A 19,389-nucleotide genomic window follows, 5' to 3' on the forward strand; every position below is an offset into this window, starting at 1 on the left:
ATATTAAAAAAAAAAAGAAGACTCTTATTTGATGTGTTCACTTCCAATATTAGATTAACTGGTAGGATATTTCCAATTTTCCAACTAGAGTTCAGAAAAACTGTTTTGTTAGGATAAGATACGAAACACACCAAAACAATCTTTTCCGCTTTAAGGAACTTTACATTACTTTTTTTGCTCCCTGTTGCTCTGCAGGCAAACAACTGCTACTCTTCAAAAATTTCCACTATATTAGTAGCTACCGTGTGATCTTGAGGTTAATGGAAACTGCAAGTCTGAGATGAATAGCCTATCAGATATAAAGTCAATCTTTTAGTCATGCAGCTTCTCTATATCAAAACCTTTTAAAAACACTTTAAAACTATTTTGTGATTTCTAACTGAATCCCTTGATGGACAATCTCAGTCCCATTTCTACTACCTAAAGACCTGGGACATTCTTATCCTCAATAAGAGATTCATGTCTCAAGGAGAGTACTGAAACTTGTGCTAATTACAGACAAACATTAAAATCAGGGAAACTGCAATTTGTCTAAAATATTTTCAGTGCCAGTTAATCTTCTAAGTGCTACAGCACACCAGAAATTAGGGTATACTTCCCCCATCTTTGAAAAGTCTCAATTTGAAATTACATTTCTTAAAAACGAAAAACAATTTTGGTCTCAAGTATAATTAATTAGGATTTAAAATGCTATCCTGTATTTCTCTTTAGTTTGAAGACTGATTACTCCTAAGAACCAAAGCTTGCCTTCAGGTACGCTACCAAAGTGAAACAGACTACTGCATTCTTCTACAGTTGTACTATGAATATCCACTGAGAAATGGCTGTCCCCTAAACAGGGTGCAGCAGAAGCACATTATTCACTCTCTAGTCTTAAATATCAAAATGACTACTACATTAAAAACTTTACAGATCTCTGCAAGTGCTTTATACCAAAAAGTCTCTATGCTCAGTCAACAACATAAATGTACCTCCCTGAAGAATGAAAAATGAACATTTAAAAAGTTGCATTCTCAATTTAAATATTTCACTTATTACGACAATTTAATGAGGTCAACAAACATAACAGCTGCAAAGTCACTAGGTAGATATAATTGGATTTCAAATCTTACAGTGATTAAGTGCAAGTGAAAAAAAAATTCCGTGAACCAGAAAGCTGCATTTCTTTGAGCTACATGCAGCTGCACTGTGGAAGAACGTGTCTACCTGAAATGTTCCTTGGATTTTTATTGGTGATTTGTTTTACTCTACAAAATTTAACAAATAAAAGTCACTAAATTTTACACTCAGTTGAACATCACAATTTGGAGCCTAAATATTGTTTTTGAAAGCAAATGTAAACCTATCTTTAAGAGGGAGGGGTAACAGCACTTTGTAATTTTATGTACTTCAAAAATATAGATATCTTTCATTTTTTTAATCTTTAAGCCCTATTTAATTCAATATTATCTTATGTACACAAAGACATTAGTTCTAATGGTACATGTAGAAGCCACTTCAGGATAATATTTTCAAAGTATATACTTTAGCTTGTCCTTAACATATGATATAAACTACTTCTTCCTAATAGTAAGTAAAAAACTCAGAAACACTGAGTGCTCTGAAGGGTAATTATATGTGAAACTACTAATAATTTTAAAACATCAAGTAAAAGTGAAAGAATGGCAAAACAGAAGAACATTCTTGGGAGAATAACTACTGCTGTCATAATCTTTCTACAACTCAATTTTCTTTTCTGTTTCAGTTAATTTCACACTATTGCTAACCAAGGCAGCAGCACTGTTTTACAATACAGATGTTAAAAGACTAATTCTACAAGACAAGACTGAAAGTACAACCAGTCGTCTTTTTTTTTTTTTCCTACAAGAACACAATTATTTTGTTCCCCCTAATCCTGACTAAACCAGCAGCATTCACAGAAGTTCTTCTACTTGATCTACCATAGGAAAATAAAAGGTAGGGGAGGGAAGATAAACATTTTATGGTAAGGTCACCAATGTGTGGGAACAAGCAAAGTTCAAGTATCAAAAGACAAAATGTAGAACAGTATTAAAAAACACTTGGGAAATTCATCTAATGACTTCTGATTGTAAAACATGTTTCTGTGTCTGCATTATCATCCATAACAAAAGAAATACACTGTGATGAGTAAAGAAACATACACTCTCACAAAACCCCTGCGAGATCCACCTCTCAAACTAAGCCAAACAAAAACTGGAAAGCTGCTCTCTGGTATGATAATCTCTTCCATACTGACTGCATCTTTCACTAAGACACTATGAACAGGGTAGCTGAGACTTTTGGCTGCCCTATCTGGGTTTGCTTTTACTAAAACAAAACCATAAAATAGTTGTTCAATAAGAAACTTTCACAGACTCCTATTGCTCAGAAGTGGTGATCTTTTGCACAAAAGACACCAAACCAAACATCTTTTTTTCTCAAGTATTCAGAACAAGTTTGTTTGAATCTTTACACAAATTAAAATTCTGACAGGTAAAAGCAGGTACTTTGTTAAATTACTTCTAGTTACCAGCAGATGCATCTATTCCCACAGTGGCTCAGGAGGTGCTTTTCAGCAGCTGGTGCCCTTTACTGGTTTGCCTTTATAAGTGTTCCCATCAGATTTTCAACCATTTCAGAGACAGCACTACACAATATACACACACTTGGCAGCTGTGCAGAAAATGAAACAGGCTTAACGTTTTATTCAAATCAGATGCATCCAATTTTATCTCATGTTCATATTAAAAAGTGAATTTCCCTATTCATATTTACAATCTGCATGAAAAGGAGCAAACAAAATCCCAAGTAAATGTAAGAATATGCAATTCTCACATGACAGTATCTACCAAATATTTTTCAGCAATTTCTGCTTAGTCTATCAGACACAGACATGCTAGTTTAAAGAACAGACTAAAAGAAATTAGGTTCTCTATACTCACCAGTTCAGACATTCTCAGTATTAGACTTTGAACCATATAGTCAATTAATTGTTCTTGTCTTCAAACTTGTACTGCCCAAGACATAACTCAGATTTCACAGAGTTCTTCTCATTGAAAAAAGGGGCACATTACAAGTACTTAGAATAAAGAGAGTACCTCTAAATGAGATGTGTTTAAGTTTCAGTTACAACTTCACTAATAAAAGCACATTTGAAAATACTATTTCATGTTCAAAAGGACTTTTTCTTGCTCTAACTAAATCTACCAGTGTTTACCACATTTTCATTACTATTAAGCCTTTGAAAATAAAAATGCGCTCAAAAACACAACCCAGACTGACACAATAAAGAGCATTTTTATCCATTTTTCATAGCATCCTTGCCACCCTTGACATCTTAAATGTAGCTTGTTCACGTAACACAACCGCCAAATTTCTCCCAAGATGTTAAAAGGTTCCTATATGAGTATGTAAACATGTTAAGTCAACACAAATAAATGAAGCTATAACGTATTATACAATATACTATCCTAACAGTGTTTAGAAACTGATGTTTAAAGAAAAAAGACAAAAGCCTTGGTAATCTTGGAAAGAATAAAAGCACAAGACTATAAAAAAAGTCTTAAACTGCACATGCCACTAGGACAAAGGTAACTTAAAGAACAACAACAACAACAAAAATCATATCATATTTTAAGCAGTCAATTTTAAGACACTACAAGACAGGAAAAGATTATAGCTGAATAGCAAGGAGAAGCCTAAAAGATAATTTTCCCCTTTGTGAAAAATCATTTGAAAAACGCATGTAGATGAGCTAAAACAGCATGTATTGCAAAGGAAACCTACATTCAACATGGTTCTAAAAGAATCAAACTTGCCCGGTGTCAAACCAAAGCAAATAAATCTGCTGTGAGCCTACCAAAAGACAGAATTACCGCAGAAGTAGACAGTATTTTGGAATAAGAAAAAGTTACATTGCAAGTTGTTGCACTGTTTGTTTGTTTGTTTTTTACCTCATGGAAACACTATACAATCTGAAAATGTGAATGCAAGTGGCTATTTATAGGTTCCTCCAATAATCCCCATAACCTAAAATTTTAAGAAAGTATCTGCATTATTTCCCCATTCTTACAGGGCAACAATAAAAGCCTGTTTTCCTTATACTTCTCTGGTGAATGCTTCTCTATATAAATTTCTACATAAATAATTTATATAAAAATAATCTGCTTTTAAATTATCACATCACAGTGATTCAGTCCACAACATTATATCAAAAATAAAAGCCACAACATATGATTATGCTGAGGATGTAGTTTGATGAAATACAGGCTTCCAGCTCATTCATTACATAATGCCAAGCCCTGAAATTCATGAGTGGCAGGATGTATTTACTTCCTTTACTTTTCTTCCTTCCTTCCCATCCCAAAAGAGGTGAACTACAGCATTGCTTCCACAAGGGTGGATTGACACAGATTGTTTCAGTACATATGGGCTGCTGCTCAGTGAAAGCTGCTTTTTGCTCTTCATAAAACCTGACATAAGATCACACTTCAGTTCCTGCCGCTCTCCAGTTATTCACCATCTTCCTCTCTTTTTTTGAATCCTACATAACATCTCTGTAAGGGACATGATTGCCTTGACTCTATTTTTTGCATATAGATCTTTTTTCTATTTAAAAATCAAGAAGTAAAAATCTGGCAAACTGAGGGAAACAAAGGGGAGGACATAAAAATAGTGGTGATAGGTCTGTTAAAAAGCATCTGCTACTTTTAAAATCAACCATGCATTAATAAGAAACATATATACACACACACTTCCTATATACAGGCTATGTACCTGTGTTGTGTACATATACATATTTTGTAAATATGTTTTTAAATATCTAAAATTTATATATTACTGTCTTTTTAATGTCTGTGATAATCTTGAACTGAAAATGGAAGAAGCCTCATGGGTTATGGCAAAGACTCCAGTCACGTCACACCTGCCTAACACAGAGATGTTTCAGAGAAAATAGTTTCTATTTTTCATCCTGTGTTAAGAGACATGGCCTCTCAAAGACTATAGTGGTGTCAAATACATCTTTTACTGAGTCAAAAATCAGAGTTTTCAAATGCTAAAGCTATACCACAATCCTTACTGCCAGGTACCACTGCATTTCAAAATGTTTGGGTGTTGTGGTTTTTTGTTTGTTTGTTTGCTTTAAATAACTGTACAAGTTACAAAATAAAATGCTCTGGAGGAAACCCAAGAAATGGCTGAGAGATGAACATATCCAATACTATGTTCAGCTCTTACGAGCTGGCACATACCTGGGATGTGTGTCTTGGGAAAAGAAATTGTATTAAGGGTTTTGCCAGAAAACAAAATGTCGGTCTCTGTTTTTTGCTTGCTTATTTTTAGAACAGCCTTGATACAGCCTTTCTTTTAATGTTTTACTCTCACTATGTTAAAAAAGAAAATCATTATCCTCAGTATACCTTTTCTGAGACAGTTCATTCTTTTCTCTCTCACTTCAGCACTAGCAAAAACTCCTAATCTGATGTTTTAGGAAATTTACTTTATATATTTTCATGCACACTTCAGAGATACAAAAATACTCTCATTTCAGGAGAAAGTAGATACAGGTAGAACCATGTTCAGAACGACAATCTCAGATTATCTAACAAACCATCCATCTGTAAAGTATTTCTTGATTACCTGTTTATTCTTTTATTATCTACCTACTTCATTCCTCATCTTCACTTTTGGAGTTAGTTTTCAACTTCTCAAATTCATGGCTACTGGAGGGTAGTTGTAATCCCTGATCTTCTTAAGCTTTGCTCCTAAGAACTCTGCCTTGGTGGAGCCTGGACATCCAGGTGCCACAATAAATCAAGGAATTCAGGCTTTCACATTTCATTCTGGAATTAATATTAAGTTGTACTACAACATTCATGAAGCCTTACTAACACTGCAGTGTACCTGTATTTCAATTACCATATCAAGTATTTTCTCTCTTTAATTTTTTTAGATATGTTCTGTTTTAAAGGTGTTACTCAAAATAAATCAGGCTAATAATCTGGAATGCAATAAAATCACTGATTCTGTTGAACAAAAAAAGAAAAAAAGAGAATCTAACTGGCAAAATAATCTGAGTATTTAAACTAATAGAAAGGTTTTATGAATGTAGAAAAATGCTGTGGTATTATTTGTAGTATCAAAGGTTATAACAATAAAGAAAGAATATTTTTCAAAATACTTCTCAGAATTTTATCACAATGGAAAGGATGTGTTCTATTGCCAAAAGGAAAACAACTACTCAGCATTCAAGAAAGCATACAGTGACATCTAAACATTGTAATGCCACAGTCAAGCAAAGTATATTTTTTAAAATATTACATTTAGTGTTATATATTCAAGTACAGCAAGTATCTTCCAACAGTGAATTAGTAGCCAGCAAAGCACATTTGCCTATGTCCAACTTCAGATTATAGGTGAGTTTTAAGACCGCTTTAGAGCTTGCACATCATAGCAACAGATCTTTTTTGATGAAAAGTCAATAAACTATTTCTAATAACAAAAATAATTTTCTCAAAGGAAAATATTATCATTTTATACCAGACAGACAATAAACTGCTCATTTGGCACAAAGCACATTCTTTTTCAGTCAAAGCAAGAGTAATTAACACAATGCACAAAAGCCTCAGCTGAAGCTAAGTTATATATTCAAATAATTTGATGCAGAAAATGTAAATACTGCATCTGGTGTTCTAAAGTAATGTTAAAATACTCATTAACTCATATACTGACTGAAGAAAATTAAGCCAGAACCTGAAGGCTTTAAGATGCAGAATCTTAACTCCAATATTCTTGTTAATCTGTTATTGCACATATTCCACCCTCACTGGACACCCACTCATGAAATATGAGGGTAACTCGTAATATGAACTACCAGCTATTAAAACCACAGTATCATGACCTACATGGTTTTTTTTGTTTCCTTGTTTTAAGTTGGGACTAATGATTACTGAACTTGTAAACTTTCCTCCGAGCAATGTTATAGTATGTATTTCAGTCAATAAATGAAGATTTCAATAAAATTAAAAATATTTTTAAGAACCATTCAATTCAGTCCAACTCTCAATTGCTGTTTGGAAAATAAACAACTGAAATATACACTAAGATCAACTTTGGAATAAATTGTCCAACATTCTGAATGTGAAAAATGTAATTTATGCAAAAAAATCTATACTTTTTTAGGTAGACATACTTTGTACAATTCTAAAAACAAGCAAACATTACAGGAAAAAAGGGAATATTGATTTTGTAATAATTCATTCACATAATGCTGAGGGAAAAAAAACAAAACAAAAACAAAAAACCCACAACGATATTTCTTATTGAGACCATTAATAGTGCTCATAAAAGGAAATGGAAATAACATGAAACAAAGAAATAAATCCTACCCTGAATACCCACTTTAAGTAAAAAGCTCAAGTTATTTTTCAGCACCAGCAATTTGTTAGATAAAACCTGTTTTCACAGTCTTGAAGAGGAACTTTCCCTGACCTGAGCTTATGACTTTAAAGCTACATTAATTTGGCAAAAAGGCTGGCACAAAACCACCTTTATAGTAAGTACAAAAAAAATTTATGTCAGTAACTGTCAAGCTGCATGTCAAGCAGCCAAAGCTAATAAATCCAAGCTTGCTCTTACTCCATTTTTAAAATTCTTGTTATTGAAACAACCCAGCTAGCATGCCACTATCGCAAGTAATAGTACCATAATGCTTCAGCCTAAACTGATGTGACCAACTAGCTACTTAGAAGCCACATGTGCTTGTGCCGTGGTGAAAACACAGCTCTCCAAATAATAATAAATGCCAAGAAGAATAATTTTCTACAAATCGAGATGGAAGTGGGATTTGGTGCCTTGCAAATGCAGCATCATTTTCTCCTTTGCAACTCCTCCTGTGGGATCCAGTGCACTCTTCTGGCCCTGAACACCAGAGGTGCAGCACAGCACCCTCTGGGCAAACCACGGCCTCCTGCTCCCAGTTCAGCAGGGGCAAGAAATAAAGAATATGAGATGGATGACACAGGTGGACGTAGTCTGTGACAGCAGTGAAGTAGTTCAGATTGTAGTGTAGAAAGGTCTGGGTGACAAAGCAGAAAAAGAAACACCACAGACAGCAGGAGAGCGCTAGTGCCAGAAGTTTATGAGAGATGCTACATTATGTTTTTACGGCTGCTGAACTGTGAAAGGTTGGCCACGCCTGATCTTGTATTTAGCTTGGAGAAGAGGAGACTGAGGGGTGACTTCATTAATGTTTATAAATATATAAAGGGTGAGTGTCACGAGGATGGAGCCAGGCTCTTCTCCGTGACAACCAATGATAGGACAAGGGGTAATGGGTTCAAACTGGAACACAAAAGGTTCCACTTAAATTTGAGAAGGAACTTCTTCTCAGTAAGGGTACCAGAACACTGGAACAGGCTGCCCAGGGAGGTTGTGGAGTCTCCTACTCTGGAGGCATTCAAGACCTGCCTGGACGCCTTCCTGTGTAACCTCATCTAGGTGTTCCTGCTCCAGCAGGGGGATTGGACTAAATGAACTTTCGAGGTCCCTTCCAATCCCTAACATTCTGTGATTCTGTGATTTGCCGTGGCTAATGGGACTAGGTAGGAAAGCTGGCTACATAAATTTGGATTTGTATCAGTTTGTATCATGAGTTTCATCTTCACATCTGGATTCTTCCAAAGGCTGATTCAGTGACACTGTAGAAAAATCTGTCTGTGGAATAATTTAACTAATCATGAAGTTAAACTCTTCAGAAAAGCTCTGATACTTTCAAAGGAAGTTCTAACTAAACTAAATACTTTGAAAATACTAGCCATAAGATTTGATATAATATAGTGCCAAACCTAGCTAAAATGTGTTATTTCTTTATCCTGAAGTGCAGCAGAAGGTGCACTCTGGTTTTCCTCATGTTTAGATGGAAACTCCTGTGCTTCAGCCTGTGTCTGTTGCCCCCTCATCCTACCATTGGGCATCACTGAGAAGAGTCTGGTCCCATCTTCTTGACACCCACCTTTGAGATATTTATGAGCATAATGAAGGGGATCACCATGTCTTCTTATTGTGTAGAAAAGTAGCTCCAGAGAGGTTATCAGCAGTTTATGTCTCTCCCCAGCAGGCTGGCACCCCACAGCTTTCAGAGCTCAGAGAGGACTCCCCCTACCCAACTGTGCTGAGCACCAGGGGCTCTGACCTGTCCCACCTCCTCCTCTTCACAATGGCGCTGGGGCAAATGAGAACTTAAATACTTAAGCCTGAAAGTAAGTCAGTAAAACTGTTCTTGCAAAGTAGCAAAGTAATCTATATTCTGGATGTAAAAAGAAAATTTTACAAGGTGAAACACCTTAGAAAAAGCAAAGTATTTGTTTCTTTGAATACTAGGACTAACAGATCTTAGTACCTTGGGGAGGGAAACACAGCCAGAGCTGGCTCTTGGCAAGGTAAGAAACTCGCCAAAGTGTCACAGAAATGGGGCTGGTGAAATGGAGAACAGGTGAAAACTAACCAAATAAACTCAAAGGAATAAGAATATTTATCATTTTTAAACCCATCAGGATTTCTCTATAAAACAGCAATGCTTTGAGACCTGTGTGATAAATACCCTTGTAATGGCAAAAAATAGACCATTTCATTGCTCTGAGCTTTTTTTCCTGGAGACTTTTATTATTATGGGCTGCATGTATATTGACTCATTAAGCAGCATGAGTACCTTAATCTATATGTTTAGACCAACTCAAAGTCTTACAACAAAACCCTACTACTAATAGCATCTCATAATAGTCAATAGTAACAAAATTCTCAGTTTCCTCATGATGACTTTAGATGCTGCTGTGAACTATCTACATTTACTGTCACATTTCTTTCTAAGTCCATTAATATTTTAGGTAATCTTGCAACCATATTTTTGCTGCATTTGCTTATACTAGTTCATCAAAAGAGAATAAACCAAATTGACAGGAAAACTTCTTGCCCTCTACATTGACTAGAGTTTATTGGCAAAAGTTTTAAGCATCAACAAAGATTTTATGAACTCATATATCTAGAACAGCCGTACAGAGAAAGTAAAAAGGAAATTTGCCCTAACCAAGACACTACTTGAGCAAGCCTATCTTAAACAATACACACACTGGCAATGTCATTCTCTGCTCGATAAAGGTGTTATTCAACAGGATTGAAATCTGAGAATCTGAGTCACACTCACAGAAATGGGAGTCTGATCAGTCCTGAAACTGGAAAACTATTCAAAATTTGTCATCTTTGGCTGCAAACTGATACCAAAGTTGGCGGTGGGAATTAAATGGATAAGTATTCAAACATTCAAAATTGTATTTGCTGTTGACACTCCTGTTTGATGTCCTATAATAGGAAACACGGAAATGTTCTGAAGATTGTTTCTATTTCTGAATTTCAGTGTAAAACTGAAAAGTATAACTCTTGATGATACACAACCTACAAAGGAGATTAATTATTTGTGAAATATGTATAACTGATGCATTTTGTAACATTTATTTTTAAATGTCATATGAGTAAAAATCTTCAAACCATTTATTTTCGATATTTATTTTTCTGTCTGAACTATATTTTTTCTGAAAAAAAGTTATTGTCTCTTGAAATATTGGTACTTCTTGCAAAAAGCTTACAGATTAGCAGGTAGTATTTAGCTTAGGAGAAGGATATTTCATTGCAAAAAGCTGTCATGCTGAAAATTGTCTCATAAAAAGTCACGTTTTACTATTGCAGTGGTTCAACTTTTCTATCTACTTATGCTGTTAGTCACTTCATAAACATGACACCAGGTACTGTCATCCAAGCAGAAAAAAACAAGTTCTGATTCTAAAATTAAACTGTCTTCTATTTTAAAAGAGTTAAATCTTTATGTGAGGCATAATGTTTACTCAGAATCCCAATAAAGTGGTTTGGGTAACCATATTAGATTTATATTCTTTCCTGTTTTCCCACAGGCAAAAAAGTGGGAAACATTTTTCCATGTTGTATGCTGCTGAAGAGCAAAGAAACATAAAACCTTCTTCAGATGCACATACAGCTTGCTCTTTATGTCCCTGTTGAAATCCATAGCAAAATCTTCAATTCACCAACAGATTTGTCATATAAAATGAGGAGCAGGCAGATACACGTGATGGAGAACTGCAAGTTCTAGACTGTAAATACTAACAACAAATTTAGTTCCCTTACCTCAGCTTTTTCACCATTTTAAAATGGTTAAAAGTTTTACTTGCATTTTTCCCCTCTGTCCTCTACTTTCTGTCATCAAAGTTTTGCTAATAATTTGCCTTTTTCTGCTTAAAGAAGCACTATTCTAGAAAGTTTTGCACCCCACACATTCTGTAACAGCACCACTCAGTAAGCCCACAACTCATCACACTGTAAAACTAGACTCATCAACTGCACAATAACGTTGTGCAGTTCCAAGTCAATCTGCACAAGGCAAGACACAGAAGTCTGGGCTCACGTCTCCACACAGTCTCCAGAAAGAGAACAGAATCGCCATCATCTTTTCATTTTAATGATCTGGGTCACAGCTCAAAACCATAAAGAACTACACAGGTAATGCCAAAGGAACCGAGAATTGCAACTAATTAAAATGTAATTTAGAGCAGGAATTTCTTCCATCTGAGTCATCATGAAGGGATTATATCACTGAACTACAACCCTCAACAAATATTGTCAAAACTAGCAGCGAAGAAACTAACTGGGTGCATTTACACATCACAAACCACAGCATGAATTAGTAATATTTTCACTTAAATTTTGTAATATAAAGTAATAACTAACTTAGTGTCTTTGAAATGGCTTACTCACCTCATCTAAGTCTTTAATATAAACTATTTTCTCTTCAATACCAACAGGCATTGGTTCACTATGGGGGATCTTCACCTCTTCATACATTTTATTGTTTTCTCTCTGAACTGTTTCTGGTAAGAACACCTAAAACAGTATCACAGGAAAATTAATTGAAAATATGAAAACAGAAATTGGCATTAAATATAACCCACTTTAAACAATGGTTCATCACTTTCCTTCAAAAATTGAATCCAAAAGAAAAGCAATTCTCACTGATTCATTTCATAAATACCACTGAAGCCCCAAAATGGAAAGTAATCAATTTTACTACTCAGAAAATGGTTCCAAAAAGACAAAAAATGATAAATCCATTTTATTATAATTCAAAAGCCAATAATAACAAAATGAATGCTTTACAAAATTCTAAAGTCAATTCAATGGTTTCAAAACAATACAAAGAGAAAAATAGTATCTTAAATAATTAAGTGACCCCAGAAATAAAAACAAATACATGATTTTAGATTCTTTCTTCCAGAGTAAAAATAAAACCAAAATATACAAAAGCGTTTAAACTCTTCTGCAAAGAAGCACTGCTTCATACATTGGACTCTGATAAGGAGGAGAATCTCTAAGAGAACAAAGGGAACCCTGCTGTGCATTATTCGCTGGGAAACTTGTACTGTTCAAGAAGGGTCATGCACCAAGCACATACCTTTGCACCCCCAATGAATGCTGATGTTTTCATTGCTTCAGCTCGGGAATCATAAACATGCGGATAGTGAACTTTTTCAAAGTACATCTCTCTCTGTCTACCTAGGACCGGCATACTTCGAGCATTCAAAAGTGCCAGTTCCCTGTGAGCAGAAAAATAACTGTAATAATTCTGCCCATTTTAGGCAGCCATCACAATGACTGAATGTGGTGTATTAGAGCAAGAGTGGTGGAAATGTAAGGAAAAATATTGCATAAAATCATTAACAAAGGAATTTTACACTGTTATTCTCTGGTATCAGTTAAACCAAGTCTGTACAGCACATTGTTTAGATAAAAATCAAAAGCTCAATCCAATAAGTGCAAGGGTTTCGTAAATGAAGTGTTGCCTCTTTTTAAGCAATACAGCCACATGTATTCACAGTTAAATACCAGTCCTGCTACATTTTTCTCAATACAAAACATAACAGCTTATTTGCTCCTTACGCTCTCCCGCCTCTATTCCTCCCACTACCTTTAGCTGACAACATGGAAAATAGCACCCATTAATCTCGAGAGGGAAAAAAAGAAAGACAGTTCTGATAGATTTAGTACAGACTTCACAAATCTTAAACAAGCAGTGTGTGTACACGAACTAAGAAAGATAGCCTGCCCCTCTAATCTGCATTTCCAGCCCATATAGATGAGACCAAGAAGATTCTCATTAAACAGATCGCTGCTTTCTTTCCCTGAAAATTAGGTTTCATATTAAAAAAAAAAAATCTAAACTTGTAATAAAACGTGACTTGAAGTTAGAACCACCAAATCACCAAAGCAAACTAAAAGAATATAAACTATTATGATGTGTTGAAGTAGCAATTACAACAGCAGCGTTTTTCAACTTTTGGCATTTATTACCTTTGCATCCGTAGCTCTTTGGGATCAAAGCACATTACTCCTTCTCCAGAAACTTCTCCATCTTCCCCAGCTTGTCTTTCTTTTCTAGCATTTCGCTTTTCTTCCCGACGATATTGTTTCATTAACAGCTTTTCTTGTTCAGACTGAATTGTAACTTGACAACCATAATTGGGCTTAGCATTTTCTGCCATAAACTTCTTGCACTGTTCTGCAATAAGATAACAGGTATTCATCTCCATAAGTACTGAATTTCATCTTTGTTTACCCCAGTTTTCTTCTAAACATTTGGGTTTTGAGGGTTTTTTTTGTTTTCTTGGGGGGGAACAAAGGAGGGTATGTGCTTTTAAAGACAGTTTAGCTTTATTTAGATGACTGTGCAGCAGTTGACCTCAAAAAAATCTAAAAGTACCACCAGCTCATGTCCCAAAGGTAGGATGTTTAAAGTTACCATTAAGCAAACAGAAGTTCTTCATCCCAAAGCAAGAAGATGGGCTAGCAGCCCATCTAAGAGTACTAAGTACTCTTTTCTGTATCTATGATAACTTCATCAGTGGAAATGCCATTTATCTCTCCTCTTACATGTATACACCGATGAATAGAATGGTGTGAAAACAGATTAAACAGGCTGTTTTTTTCAAACAGCCTCTTTACATAACAATTAGTGCATATTTACTAGATAATGTGATTGTATTGAAAGCACACTCAGAATGCAATTTCTCTAAACAAGTAAGAAAAGAAATCCTATTCTATACAACCACAAGGACTCCTTCCCTTTATGTGGATAAGCAGCAGGACTGAATCAAGAAGAGACAGAACCACAAAACAATTACAGTAAACAATAAATCTAGGGGAGCAGGAACCCAAAAAAATCCCAGTCACATCTGCCCTGCTGAGGCCATCACTGGCCAAAACCAGAGACACAACCAAGTGTTTTATCTGCAGTGAGGTGGAGAGATTTGTTTGGTTTCTAACTATATCAGTGGTTTTAAATTTCAATTTTCAAAATTCTGCAAATAGATTATTAGTTTGTGTAAGTTTGACTGAATATGATGCACTTAATTCAATTATATTTCATATGTACTTTTGCAAAAACTTGTCATGTTTTTTTTTCATTGAATAAACAACCCACTTGACTGATGTTTCGAACTATTTGTGCCAGTTAGTTTTCACCAGCAGTGACAGAGAAACTCCTCCATCTCACAACATGCGAACTGGATAAGGTGGCTATAACTTGTTATATAACATTGACAAAATTTTAACAAACTGTCAAAAAGTCCACATTAAAAGCATCCTATCTGTAGCTTTAGCTCGCTCTCACGTTAAAAGAGGACAACAATGGATGCAATTTCCTGACTAAATTTAATTCAGACTGAACACACTAGGGCAAAGAACTGTTAACTTGATGTCTGATAAGCAGAACAATCACCTTTACTGCTGTGGAAGTAAATTACATAAGAAACAGTCAAATAATAGAGCATGCTACAAAAACAAAGTACTCGTACAGTTCCTTGACTTGTGCTTATTTTCTCAAGACACAAATCACTCAAAGTTGACAAAATTTCTGCAGACATAAATGATTCTCTTCCCCAAATGCAGTTCTGGAAAGATAAAACTTCAATCCCTATTATAAATATGATTTTGAACAACTTAAAAGAAAAAAGCCTTATTAAAATTAATCAACTGAACCTGAGGCAGAGCATCTTCAATCTCAGAGAAGATACTCAAATAACACTCACTTCATTACCGCAGTGAAAGAAGGGTTCTCCCATCAGTGAAAAAAAACATACAATCACTAATGTCTTCCTACTCTCTCAAAAGCACAACACTGAAAATTTTCTTCCTCCACATTCTAGCAAAAATTGTTGTCATAGATTTTACTGATGGCATAATGAAGAATAAATTCATAAAAGCTTCTAAAACACTACCGCTGCTAAGTGAGAAGAAAATATTTGTGTAACAGAAATCTGCACATGGGAGAAAAACTATAATACTTCGGTTTCTCCTCAATGTATTTCACATTTTTTATTTTTTATAAGGAAAAAAACACCAAGACACAAAATCTTGTTATACTGGTAGCAAGACATTTCACTTTGAAATCATGAACAGATAAAGTCTAAACTCGTCAGAAAAAAGTTAGTTAACTATCAGCACAATAAGAGGTGAACTTTAAATATTTGCCTATATAACATTTAAGATAAACATATTAAAAATAGATTATTTGCATTTTAAAATTATTGTAAGGATACACAAGTCCCCCATTACTAGTTTTATTCACATTTTCCTAACTCCATATGCCATGAAGATGCAATGAGTTGCATGCTGCTATGTCCATGGACAATTTATCCCAAGGCACAACCCATTCACAATCAGATTTATTTTTGTCAGAGAAGAAAGTGAGAAGACTTGTTTCTAACTGCAATTTGTAAAACAGATTTTAAAATAATTAGTCTGTGCAGGCAATTTATCTTATAAAAAGCAAAATCACAGTATAAAACCTGAACCCCCTTTTTTCCCCTCTCCATATTTAAGCTCAACTTTATTTTTTTGAAAGTGGTTGTTATTGTGCTTTTGCTTCCCAAGACCTGCACTTGGTGATAGTACAGCAGTACAGAGTAAGCAGGAAAGCAGAAGATCTGCTTATTTCCAGAGTAATCCATTAAAACAGATACAGTGCAACAGTTGATATATTTAAAAATTACACATGCCCACAGGCAGTTGAAGAATAAATAAATATATGAAATACATATATGAAATATATGAAATATATGAAATACATATGTTTCCAATAGTTAGAAATCTACTTTTTATCTGTTTTGGAATAAAAATTTTGCAGTCACTTACCTTGCAGAGTCTGGAACCTGTTATCATTTGGACAAGTCAAAGACCTTTCTAGAATCAGAGATCTGTTCTGCAGGAGCTTTTCTATGAGTTCGAGCCCTTCAGGGCCTAGCAGCTCAAATAACTAAAAAGAAAACAAAGTAATAAGTCGTCGCCCAAATTAATGTAAATTTATAAATAGGACTGCAATATTGAAACCAATTAATGAACTTCATTTCCAAGAAACGTAAAAAAAGCCCATCTAAAACATTAAAAGCACTTACCTGTACATCTTATGTATAATTAATTTGTCAAAAATCAAAGCATTACAGAAGAGCAGTAAGTTACTAAGAATCCATTCTTGATTTCTAATACCGCTTAAAACAATTTTTCTCCTTTTTTTTCAACTTCTAAAAAGCTAAACAGGGCAGTTTCTCCTTAGTGCTCTTTAACTTTGCTGCTAATGCTGCTCACACAACTTCAAGTATCAGGTAAGAATAAAAAGTTATGATCTACTTCGTTGTGATGTTCTACGAAAGAGTAAGACTTTGGTACTATAGGATCCAAGCATTTCTGTTCTAACTATAAAAATGAGGGAGAGGTCTCTTTTTGTCCTCTATTAAATTTGCCAACTCCCTAACAGAGTTTTTCTGTGATTGTCTGTGACTACTGCCTTCTGGGACCACCTTGAAATAACTTTACGCTGCCTCTTCATATATTTGCAAAATTTTGAACTGTGCTAAGGGCATCAGATCAATAATCCCTTTTTTTCATGCCAATCTGTACTTCATTATATAAGCTGTCATTCAAAAATGAAAAGGAGTTTCTATGAAAAGCATAAGGTTTGTGCCAATTAGTACAGTGATGGCAGAGTTTGCAGAAACCACGAAATAACAGCTCTGAAATGTATAAAGTCCTGTATTTCTTTCATTAGAGTAACCAGTGATGGCAAATTGGAGAAGCGGTCTGAAAAAAAAATGCAATAAATATGGACAAATAGAAAACTGTATACTCAGATAGAAAGAACAAACTACAAAAATACAGAACAGGGAACTGCTGGCTAGACATCAATTCTGCTGTCAAGGACCTGAAGCTGTGATGGATTTCTTTTTATCCAGCCTTTACTAACAGTGATCATTACTTCTTGTCTTTTACATAGATATTCACTGTCACTTTACTGCCACATTTTAGCTAACATTATCTAAAGATATAAGATGACCTTGTTTTTATATTTCAAAAGAAAGTGGTAAATTAGTACCAGTAAATTTGAGAAGGTATTTTTTCCAAGGAGCAACATGAAGTGTATTTGAAATAGCTTAATTATAGAAAGAACTGAATACAAGCTTGCTTCAAGTTTGCTAAGGTCCTGTTGACTATGGAATACCAGCAAAATGAGGAAACAAAATGCTTTCAATTCAACCAGATTTGGGCTTAATGTAGATTCTCACCAAGGCAGCAAACAATGTAAGCATATTTAGTCTTAACATGTTATCCCCCAAAAAACAGCCCAAACCAAAACAAACACACGTCACCACCCCATTACCCCAGAAGGCAAACACCACTTTATCTCTAAAACATCTAACACAGACCTTCAGCTCTGCACAGGACTCCAAAGCATGTCTCTAATTGGAAGCTGTTAAGAACAAGCTAGAAAAGCATCTATCATAAAAGATGAGTTTTGATGGGGAAATAGATGACATTGCTTTTTGGAACAGGAAGAGATTTCTCCACTCCTGCTTTCCCAGTATGTTCTGGAAATAAATCCCATCCATATCAAAACTATTTAAACTAATTAGAACAGCAGAGCTGTACAAAGAAGCAGTAATGTCACATGATTGATGCATGGCCAGAGGCCATGAAGTAAAACTCTATCACTTACACCATCCCCAGTGAGCCAGAGGCCCAAAAGAAAAGTAAGAAGGTAAAACTGCAGATCCTATTCTCCAGCCAGCCAGTCAAAGAGAACCAAACCCATTACACATCACAGACTCTGCAATGCTCATGTGGTGAAGGTCACTCCATTTTGCCTTCTTGGCCACTGGACAGAGTGTGGTCTTCATTTAGCAGCAGTTTGAGAACTGTCTATATTACCTAAGTAATCTCGCTGCTGTCTGAAAAGGAAGGAGGCTTGCAGAACATTTTAAACAGCTAAGACAGACTGAGCTCTTTGTTCAATACTGAGGCGAAAAAGCTAAAGTATTCAGAAGACCAGAATCAATGACCTGTTCTTATTGACAAGATGTACCCCACAGCCACTAGAAACCTGCCAGAGATCATGGGTGGAAATCAACCACTGAGAGCTAAACAGAATTGCTGAGAGATGGAGAGTAAGATAAAAGAGCAAGAACTGCCACCCACCTACCACTGATGGTAGAAGCAGTGGCAAGGGTAGAAAAAGTTTGCAAAGGGCAGAAATAACTAAGCTTGAGGACCTGTAAGACCAATATGTTATTAATCAGATGTGTTCACTGCTTCCTAATTAAGGTATTAAGAACTACCACAGAATGCTGCTGTTTCAAAGTGCAATTCTTTACCTTCTCATTTGTTTTGGCTTTCAAAAACATGTCAGCGTGCATTTACACAGCGTTCTACCATTTCAGAAAAGCTTGGACACTCATTGAAGTTTTTAAGCCTAATTTTCAAATTAATCAATGAATTAAACAACTACCTGAACTTCTATAACAATAGACATCATTAAAGATCTAAGCAACACCTGTGCCTTATGGTGAGTCATGAAAACTGGCATGAGTTGGACAGAAAACATCACTTGTTTGGATCCGACTTCAGTAAAGTGAATGCTGAGCCTGACATCTCCAGAAATAGCACAAAATATGGTTTCTTAAAAAACAAAATAAACAAAACACCAGCACCACCACACCTCACCACCACCTTTCCAGTGTATGAATTAAAATAATTACATTTTTAATGTTAATAGTCACACTACCCAAATAATTGTGGGCCAAAGTTTGTACAAAGTAGCCACCTCACTACTGCTGTCAATCTTACACTAGAAAGCAATTACACTTTATAGTGACAGGTTGATTGCATAAATCAAAGAGAAAGAAAGAGAAAATTAGGAGCTGTGTTGAACTGCCTTATGTCTACTAGGACAAATGAAGCTTCAAGGCAAGAAAACATCTGACCGTGAAATAAAGCATCCTT

General features: G+C 35.2%; 1 protein-coding gene across 4 annotated transcripts in view; it reads right to left on the minus strand.

Moving 5' to 3' along the window:
• The window catches only part of ASCC3 (activating signal cointegrator 1 complex subunit 3), a 266,295-nt gene that overhangs the window by 207,137 nt on the left and 39,769 nt on the right, over nucleotides 1–19,389 (minus strand). For all 4 annotated transcript variants that reach the window (XM_065056591.1, XM_065056589.1, XM_065056590.1 and 1 more), the window contains exons 5-8: nucleotides 16,252–16,372; nucleotides 13,411–13,618; nucleotides 12,515–12,656; nucleotides 11,821–11,946 (exon numbers count right to left, since the gene is read on the minus strand). In XM_065056591.1, coding sequence (XP_064912663.1) covers nucleotides 11,821–11,946; nucleotides 12,515–12,656; nucleotides 13,411–13,618; nucleotides 16,252–16,372 — 597 coding nt within the window. The remainder of the gene's footprint in view (nucleotides 1–11,820; nucleotides 11,947–12,514; nucleotides 12,657–13,410; nucleotides 13,619–16,251; nucleotides 16,373–19,389) is intronic.

This window comes from Columba livia, chromosome 3, assembly GCF_036013475.1.
Source record: "Columba livia isolate bColLiv1 breed racing homer chromosome 3, bColLiv1.pat.W.v2, whole genome shotgun sequence".
NCBI lineage: Eukaryota > Metazoa > Chordata > Aves > Columbiformes > Columbidae > Columba > Columba livia.